Below are 10063 nucleotides of genomic sequence, written 5' to 3' on the forward strand. Positions count from 1 at the left end.
AACTCTATGCACGTGTACTCTCAAATCCCAACCCAGAACTTACGTATGATATTTAAAGAAAACCTCAATTTGAGGCTAATCCCAGCCCAGCACTTACGTATGATCTTTAAAGAAAACGTCAACTCGAGGCTACTCTCAACCCAGCACTTGTATTTTCTTCTGAGAGGAATAAAAAGGAAAATTACAGTCAGGGACACTTGCAGAAAAGGTAACTAAAAATAAAAGAAATTCTCAGCATACCATTCAACCGCGATCAATCCCAGGAAGCCACCAAATAATCAGTTTCAGCGAGACCATTAAACTCTGAAATACAATAATTATTTCTTTACCTCTGTGTGGGAATGAAATAAAAAAGAAAAGACACAGAAAATGGAAATAAAGAGCGGTCATTATGGATAGTTTGCATTACCGGCACTTTTGTGGAACTCTCCACCTGCTCTGGTGGGTGCTGTTTAACATTTCCTTCAGTACTCTATACATCCTCCAATCCTCCAGCATGACTCGCATGTCGTTCAACTTATGCTGTAATCCGATGCAGCAATTTGCATGCATGGTACAAACCCGGTTAAAGTCCCTGCTCGGCTGGCAAATCCCGGAAAAGTAGACCGTCGGAATTAGTTTAAATCTCAACCCAATCTCGCGGACGTATTGGTCACCCTTGATAAGATTGAACACTTCCTGGTCGTGCATCCCCGGGTGGGCTTTCCTCGATTCGTACCAATACTTGTAGAAACGTCGGGTTTTTTCGTTAGATCTCACGTATTTGAACCCGGTGTTAAGTGTGTTTGACAAGTAATCGGGGTTGCCATTGAAATAATCACACGACATCTGGACATCACCCTCCGGATGGAACACAGGCATGGGGTCTCTGAACCAAATCACATCAGCGTCCTGCAAGTAATATAGTGAGGGCGAGAGAAACCTATTCGGAAATAAAATGTTCCACTCGGTCCAAGATTCACATAAACCTGAAATTATGTACATGGGTGGACTCTAGACACATTGATTGAAGTCAAATAAATGCGTCGGAAGCTAGAAAGGAGATGATAAATGACTAAGGCTCGTTCTGGGCCGAGGATAAATCATTTCCTTTGTCAAATTTCAGGTATTGGCTTCCTCATATAAGAAATATTTTTTGCAACTCACAAACCAGAATGTGATGTCTGAAATTCAGCTTCATACATTCAGTTTCTGACATGGGCTTTCGATCGTAACACTACAGGAACAAAGATGTCTAATGGTCTCCACGAGCGAAGTCAACAAGAACAAAGTTTAAAGGGCCAAAATCTGCTGATTATAGAAAGATAACGAGCAATAAAAATTAGTCGCGGAATTGGTGAAACATTTAATTGAGCAACATCAGGTGATTACCGTGAAAATGAAGCTATAACCGAGTTCTAGGACGCTGTGCAGGAACTCTATCTTTCTCCACACCATCTTCAGATAATCCTCCGTCATAAATTTCTTCTCCGTTGAGAAATCTACACCTTCGGTCTTCAGAGGGTAGCAATTGACGTGCATCGATCTGCATCTGGCGTATGCCTTCTCGTCGAGAGCAATGATAACTAAGTGCTCTACAAACCTTTTGGTGTTTTCTCCTGTCCAGAAACTCTCAAAGAAGAGTTCAATTATAGAACCAGGAGCTGCCCATGCCTCATTTAGAGAAGTCAATATCACGGTTCTATTTCCCATGGCTGCCTTTTCAAGCACAGTCCTGAGCATGATTTCATCACTAACCTGCTCCAGCAAAAACAGAGAATTCAACGCTCCAAACGCCAACCATTTTATTTCTTTATGTTTCATTTGCCGCTTAAATGTACGATAATTTGTGGAAAAAAGTGATCATGATGAGAAACGGTCTCTGACATGAATAGCAAGTGCCGTTCTGTGAACCAGTAACGACAAACATGAGGAACCAGGTTGCGGTAAAAATGATAATGATAACAAAGAACTAGATTGTGGAGAGAAATCAGTAACTGATCATAGCAAACTTATTCAGGCCTTTGTGACGAGAGAGACCACCCCTAATGACTCAGAAGGTATTTGAGGTTAAGAAGTATTATGGTTAAGAGGAGATGATTATTAGAGAAGCTAAAATTCCAGAAGAAAACCACTCGGAGAAAGTAACGGAAGGAACGGACACTGATGAACTGGCAAGGGATACTCAGAAAACGAGTATCCAAACTTCACGAAGACTTGGCGGCTCACCGTGGTCGAGATGTTGCTTGGATGTTCAGAGCTCCCTCGGAACACTGGAAGGAGGTTGAAGACAGAGACGTTGTAGCAGGTTACTGCGTAGAGGAGCGCCACTCCGGCGATCACAAGCAAGCTTAGCATCAACGTTCTCATCGTTCCTTCCTGAATCGGCTATTGATTATCAATGAACTAAAGACAGAGACGAGTATGAATACAGCGATCTTTTCGTTTAAAACAAAGTGTTACGGCCGGAAGGTCCGTAAAGTCCGTGTCTACATGAAAAATGTTGACGGCGCCAATACGGAACGTCTGAATGGTAGGACGAAAGAGAAAGTTTCTGGGAACAGGATGTATTCTTCGGCTCGATATGATACGAGTAGGTGTGGAAATTCCTTGCGTCAGACAAAATTAAAAAATTTAACTATCCCTCTCGGTCTACTCGTCAAAAACATCTTTGCATCGAGTTTCTACATTTCCATTCAGCATGTGGCATTCAACTTGGTACACACGCAGGATAAAGATGATTTAGTGTGTACATAACTGCGGGTTGATGCATCTTACAGCAGCGAGCGGGGGAGAAGAGGAGGCTAATGAATTCGGTTTCCAAAGTCCGCAGGGGACAACGGCACCACCCACTATTGGAACAGTCAACGGAAGATTCGTTTAAGGTCTTGGTAATCTCTTTTTGATAAAGCGGTTATTCCTTGTGGAGAAGGCCTGAGGACGAGGGAAAAGAAAATGGGAAGAACGAGGCAATGTCTATGTGGAGAGAGAGAGAGAGAGAGAGTATGGAGATATCCATAAGAGTGATTGCGTACGCTGAAGATAATTCGAATACATACGGTCCTACTTTGATTTTTCCGGTAGCACAAGGTCAATGTCCATGGTTTTGGATAGGCAGTCTTAGCTCCCTGAATTGGACCGGGGTAATTAATATCTATATATGTGTGTCATAAATTTCCTCCCTCTCTCTGGATCTGTCTCCATCTTCTGTTTATTGTATGCTCTCTTATTCTTATACACTGATTAGGGATCGTTCGACGTCATCCGTCACGTCCCACGTCACCGTGACCGAATCATGACGGATGACGTGACGGTCACGGTGATGGTGACGGAACTAGGTGTCCGTGACGGTGACTGTGACATTGATCGTGACGGGGATGTGACGGTGACGGGGTGCCTCAGACGTGTGACGTAACAGAACGGCCATCACGGATGACGGGCGTCACGGATTTTTGAAAAAGTTAAAAACGGACATAAAATATGTATAAAAATCATTATTTTTTAAGCTTTCCGTCCCGTAGCCAAGATTTCGCCGTGTGGCATCGCTAATTGATTTCTTTGCATTTTGCAAAGAAGTCCCTATTTTTTTGCGCACGTAAACCGACACCGCCTATAAGTAATTGGAGATATACCCCTCTGATTCTCTGTCCTCCAACTTTCCCTAATAATTGGAAAAAATTAGGTTTTTTTCACGTCACCGGTGACGGTGACACCATCTGACGACGGGACGTGACGGGAGGCCAAACAGAGGGACGTGTGGCAGTAACGTGATGGTTTTTTCTCCATATACTGGGACGCGTGACAGAACGGTGACGGGAGGAAAATTTCATCACGTCACCATCCGTCACATTTAGTCATCCATTCGGTCACGTCTGTGGTGTCACGTCCCGGATGTGCCATTCCCTAACACTATTTCTAAAATCAAGAGCGAAAAGAAAATGGAAGCATAAATATAACGTATGTGAATAAGGTTTGTCGAGAGAGATAGAGAGAGATGGAGAGATCAATAAGAGTGGCATGCGCTGAAGATAATTCCAACACGTAACGTCTTGCTTTGCTTTCCCGATAGCTCAAGGTCAATGTCTAATACTCTGATTTATAAAATGAAGAAATCAGACTGTCTTTTCATCCCCCAAGGCTCTCTCTCCTTGTCCCTCTCTTCTCTTTGCTTTATTCTTGTTGCCATCTGCTATTCGAATCAACATTTCGTCACAGCACTGGCTTCCTCACAATATTTCTATCAACCATTTTTCTCTTGTTTTACTTAAATTATCTTCTTTAATCTTCCATTCTACATTACTTTTTCTATTTTCCTGAAGTACAGAACACCTTTTCGGCCTACTTCTTCTCACTTTAATACTTTGAATCCCTTTAACTCTTGCTTTATTTGGCATCATATCAATATGACGTTATTTCTTCTGTCCCTTGGGTGATCCATTTTATAATTTAGATGAAACAGAATAAGATTTTTTTTCTTGCTTTTAGCTGTGATGGGCGTCTCAATGGTGAATGTTTATGTGGATGTGGATGGGCAGATGGTAGATGATGAATGGATGGATGGATGGATGGTAGACAGTGTATTAATGGAGGGGACTTGTATGAATTGTAGATGGATGTAGTGTGATATACATCAAATTAACATTATATTTTGCAAGTTATCATACCCCCCACTGAAATCATTGCTAGTCCCTTAGCAATGTACCATTGTTACTTTAGATGATTTCCTTATCCATCATTCCTCATTCATCTACGTGAAGTGTTAGAGATATCAATAATATGCTCAAAAGAAACTCCCCTCGACAATTTGGATTCCACCTTGTCAGGAGTATGAGTGCCATCCCTCTTGGTTCGGGTAGAGCTAATGAAATGAGATAGAAAGATGTACATCTCCCTAGATTTGTCACTATGATCTAAAGGTTCCTGGCTGCACTCTTCAAGTGGGGGACCTCTCACCTCTTATATCAAGGTCACTCTTTTCCGGGTAGCAGCTACTTTATGTTAAAATTCTCCACTAAGTTTCCTCCAACTTTATGATAAAAGCTAGACATTCTCCGCCTCCCAGTTAGCACAGAATATCGAATGTTGTATTAGGGATATATATGTGATGAGGTTTACTTCAGAATCGATGGCATGGGTAAGATAATAAGAACGAACAAAAGATGGAATGCACAAAGAGGAAGAGATGGATATGGAATGTATGGTTCCATAATGGATATATCATTTCAGGTTGCCTTCTCCCAAGACTTAGACTAATGAGATGTATATTGAAAGAAATATAATCATATGTGATGCCCTCACTAGATTCAATAAGCAATATCTTGTATCAAGATTGATATACTAAAATGCCTACCACAAAACAATGCCCACAATTTCTTTTTTTTTACTCTCCATATTTTGCTTGAAGTTGAGGACCCTTTTCTTTTTTTCTTTTTTTTTGTAAGGGGTAAATAACATACTAAAACATTGTGTAAAAGTAGATAGAAGAGAATGATCGTTGACTCTAGTGAGGGCATTATGTAAAATCATTGAAGAGAAGAAGAGGTATTAAGCAATTATAGAGTGAAATTAGACAGAAATGATGATAGAGATGGGATGTACATGATCCCATAGAAACGGAGATAGAATGGCTTGGGAGATGGCTACCACCCATGAAAGCCTGTTGGTTAGAGAAAGGTTCAAGGAAATGGAAAGGTGTATGGCATATGGAATGATAAATGGAACGGCAAAGTGAATGGAGAATCAAAGAAAGGGAAATTCTGTGCTTTAAGACTTGGACAAATGCCTATCTTCCCCCATAAAGTAGGATTGACTCAATGAAAGAATAAAACATCCAATTAGGATCGGCTCAGTGAATGGTGGCACGGTGGGGGTCTTCAATTCACTTAAATCTCTACCTTTTTGGGTCATAGTGCTTCAATCCTTCGATTTTCCCATCCCCTACACATCCACTAGATACCCTAGCCATTTAGAAATTAACTCCCACATTATCGAAAATCAAGGTTTGTTTCATCGTTGCATGATCATGATGCGCTATAAAGCCAAACTTTCCTACACATGTAATTAGAATTAATGGATGAAGAAGGTCCCCTAAAGGTGGGTTTTCAATTATAAATGGAATTTATCTGACAAACACCCCCTCAATGCATAGATTATGACATAATGATCCAAACAAAGATTTGCAATTCTAAAAATATGAAATATTTTTTCCCCTACTAAAATATGCAATGTCCTCAATGCATAGATGTAAATGTAATTCAGAAGTTCAGAATTGCAAACCTGCATAGGCATGATCCTTGATTTTTTAAGAACTTACTAATGTTTAGCTGAGATCTCGTTACCGCGTGTAAAAATTGTGTTTCTTCTTTTTTTTTATTCCTGGAAAAATAAAAACTAAAAGCAAAACAAAAATAAAAGCTGGGGAATCAGGTTAGTTCCCATTATTTGTGAAAGTAAAAATGCAAACAAAGAAAAATACAAGCTATATGAATGTTAATATTTAGGGTCATACAAATGGCTCTGTAATGAACTTTGGAATCCATAATTTCTTATGTGATATTGTTTTAAATGGTTCTAAGATGGATTTGGGAATCCACACTCTTCACTCCTGATTTTGGGTTGAAATACCTTTTGTCTTCATCGACATATATCGCTAGGAATCCATCTTTAATGCTCATACATTCCATGATTCCCTAAATACTCACTCCTATGACCCCCATATATCCTTCTCATGTCAAAATCTTTAACCGTCCTTCCATTCATACATCTATTTTCCTTCTTTAGTAAGGCATAAAACTTTTTAGTCAATGATTCATTCTCCATTTTCAACTTTTCTGTCCTTTCATGCATCTCACTCTTTTTGATCATTTAGTTTCTTCATATCATTTGTCAAGTGGAGATTAACTATTTTCAAAGCAAAAAGTCCCACTTGAGATGATATGCATGATGGTTTATAGAAGTTTTGGGAAGGTGTACTAATGGATGGTAATGATGAATCAACTGTTTCAGGGATACAACTAAGTTGAGATGATAAATCGTCTACCACAATTTCTTCCTTAGGAATTTTTTTAATGTAATCCTCAAAGTGTACACTTTTTCTATCAGAAATATCTGAACTAAGGGACACAATATTATCTTATTTTCTAAGGATTACCTCTCCTTCCTCAATAACAATCATAGCTCCAGCTGTTTTCAAGAAAGATCTACCAAAAACTAAGGGTGTTTTCTTCGATTTTCCTTGAAGGATCACAAAATCAGATCTGAATCGAAACCCCTCTATATCAATGAAAATATTAGAGATTTTTTTCTTTAGAAGCTATCTGGACTCCATCATCAAAACAAATAGCATCAGAAGAGGGCATTAACCTTCCTATATGGTGTCTCTCAAACATAGAAGAAGGTATGTATTCAGATTGGAACCAAGATCTATAACTACATTCTTGAATTTTGTTTCTCCAATTTACCATGTAATTTTTAACTCTCTTTGTTCCAACGGCTTCTTATATAAGTTCCTTCTCCTAGGAGGTTTTCCTACAGGTTTTTCAAATGTTATTTGAGAGTTTTGAAGTGTTGAGTTTCTTATTTTATCTCATAATTGGACTAATCCTCCACTATTTTGTTTGCTTACTATGTCACCTACAAATCCGTGACATCTATCATTCTATATTTTTGTAATTCTTTCATTGAACTCCATCATATGATCCTTTACTTGAGATATCATGGATATCATAGTTTGGACAACCAGAACTATTTGAGAATGATCATGGAAAGGAGCACTAATAGGTGATTCATTGGTTGTTGGAGAACTTGATCTAGTAGGGATATAAGTCATGGTGGTATTAATTTGGGAGCCACTACTCACATCCATAATATTAGTAGAAGAACTTATACCTGGACTTATGGCTTTAGGAGATGGTGGCTTCCGATATCTAGGATAATTTAGAGAATTCTCAAATTCAAAATTAGGGTTTTCAAAAGATCCAATTTTTCTTTCTTCAAAACCCTTCAAGTTTTCCCTAAGATCATCTCTATGTTTCGTATAAGAATTTTCCTTCAGTTCACAATATTCTTCAAATCTTGGTGGCGCATACAATTCTCTAATTTTTTACAAGCAGTATTTTCATGCAAATCTAAAGGATATGTAGGAAACCCCATCATTTCCCTAATCATTTTATGATGCGTACCTTGTCCACTGATTGTATTGTTTGTCGGACTTCTATTATGTTCCATTTTCTCATTAGAGAGGATCTTCCCTTTCTGTAATATCAGAGTGTGAGAATAAAAATAGAAGTAAAAATTACCTCAATGGATGTCTAGAAGTCCCAATTGTGATGACCGCCTTCTTTTGTAACTCAAGCACTCAAGAAAAAGAATATTACACGTTAGTTCAATCAAGAAATAAATAAACATATCTCCGATAGTTTGTTTTAAAAAATAAATACCGGATAGTTTGTTTTGAGGAGAAGACAGATTATCTAAACAAGAAAAGCAAAACAAAGAAAAACAAATAGAAAAACTTTCAATTCCCGCGATCTGTTTTGATAGAATCAAAATTCTAAATTCAAAACAAGATTTTACTAGAAATTCAGAACGTAGCAAGACAATTATGCTCAATAAATTTGAATTTCTTAATGTGTAATTTTAAATCCTCACCGTGCCTCCCGGCAACGGTGCCAATTGATAAGCCTAAAATTGGTGTGTTAATTTCGTCGTTGTTTGGGTTTTTAGATTTATGCAATAAAATTTATAATAACCCTTGGTCACTAAATACTATGTATAGAGCACGCAATGTGTCGAACCACAAGGAGGCACTAAGCAATAATGTTTATCCAATTTCAAATCAATTAATTCAAGAATGAATTAATTTGCATTTAATTGACCTTAATTATGTTTATAATTAATCAAAATTATGTAAAAACTTTAATTTTCATTTTAATATTTTCAGTCACTTTGGATAGGATAATATTGATTATTTTATCAGATCAATTTGGATTTCCAATCTTCCAATGAGGGTGATTTATCAAAACACTTTGTATGCATTAAAATTTGGGAATTAATAAGTACAAAAGGGATTTTTCAAATTGGACTTGACGATGGAGGATATTTTATATAAAATTTTAGATTTAAGTATTTTATATTTATATGTTTTATTGAAATTTTCAATAATCAATCTTGAAATCTAGAGAGAAATAGATGATTTAACCTAGAGACAGAAAGCAGACTAATTTGGGGGAAAATGGATTAGAGAAGAAATTTGACCCTAATTTAAAATTGTAAAAATACAGAATGGATCCAAATCAATGTAGAACTAAAGATTAGAAAACAGATCTTGAATCCAAACCAAAATGCAGTGCTAATTTCATTTAAAATCAACTTCAAGGGCATGTACATTCCGCCCATGCCATGGCATTTTAGCATCTTTCAAGAAGAAGCTCAAAGAGCAAATTAGAAACTTACAACTTTTCATGATGAATCAGGATCTGTCGACCTCCAAAGCAACTCCTTTGTCCTTCCTAGCCAAATCCTTGGGGAGAACTTCAAAAAGAGAATTTCTCTTTCTTTCCTACGTCTATTTTAAAATCCAACCATATGGATCATAGATGGGAAAAAGACAAACATGGCGTCAAAATTTCAGCTCAATCGGACGGCTAGATCTCACGATATCACCATTTTACAAGCAATTAATCTTAACTGTTGGATCTCTTTTATCTCTCTTCCATGCAATAAAAAGTGGCATTTTCTAATTTGTTGTCTTATTTTCACTACCCTCGAATCACACTATTCCACGTTTTTGCATGCTAAAATGGTGCAACCAGTGCTATCAAAAGAGAGAAATGAAAATTCATTTTGTGTGGCTCAGATTGCGCCACGTCAGCATTTTTTTGAATAAAAAAATTAAAGATGTAACCGCACCAGAATTTTTTTAATGCACAGCGTGCATTAAATGCATGCGGCGAATCAATTTTGCGTGCGTGTAATACAAAGAATCCTCATAAATGTACGTGTGTCGGTTACCGCGTGCAATAAATGGATGCGGCGAACTTACTGCTCATGCGAGGTATCTTTTAGATCTTTTTAATACATGCCA

General features: G+C 37.8%; 1 protein-coding gene across 1 annotated transcript; it reads right to left on the reverse strand.

Annotated features, from left to right (window-relative positions):
• Nucleotides 1-240: 240 nt before the first annotated feature.
• LOC144713752 (uncharacterized protein At4g15970-like) lies at nt 241-2358 on the reverse strand. The gene is made up of 4 exons (XM_078588428.1): nt 2209-2358; nt 1372-1737; nt 410-891; nt 241-303 (listed from the first exon to the last, which is right to left on the reverse strand). Exons 1-4 carry the CDS (start codon nt 2347-2349, stop codon nt 297-299), a joined length of 996 nt encoding a protein of 331 aa, XP_078444554.1. The 5' UTR covers nt 2350-2358; the 3' UTR covers nt 241-296.
• Nucleotides 2359-10063: the final 7705 nt, after the last annotated feature.

Source organism: Wolffia australiana, chromosome 16 (genome assembly GCF_029677425.1).
Source record: "Wolffia australiana isolate 7733 chromosome 16, ASM2967742v1".
NCBI classification, from domain to species: Eukaryota; Viridiplantae; Streptophyta; class Magnoliopsida; order Alismatales; family Araceae; genus Wolffia; species Wolffia australiana.

Bases quoted from the DNA above. Each gene is read 5' to 3' on its own strand.
- LOC144713752 (XM_078588428.1), bottom strand. From the start codon at position 2,349: ATGAGAACGTTGATGCTAAGCTTGCTTGTGATCGCCGGAGTGGCGCTC. The intron at 1,738-2,208 runs GTGAGCCGCCAA...TTGCTGGAGCAG, and splicing joins CAAGCAACATCTCGACCACG to GTTAGTGATGAAATCATGCT. The intron at 892-1,371 runs GTAATCACCTGA...TATTACTTGCAG, and splicing joins GTTATAGCTTCATTTTCACG to GACGCTGATGTGATTTGGTT.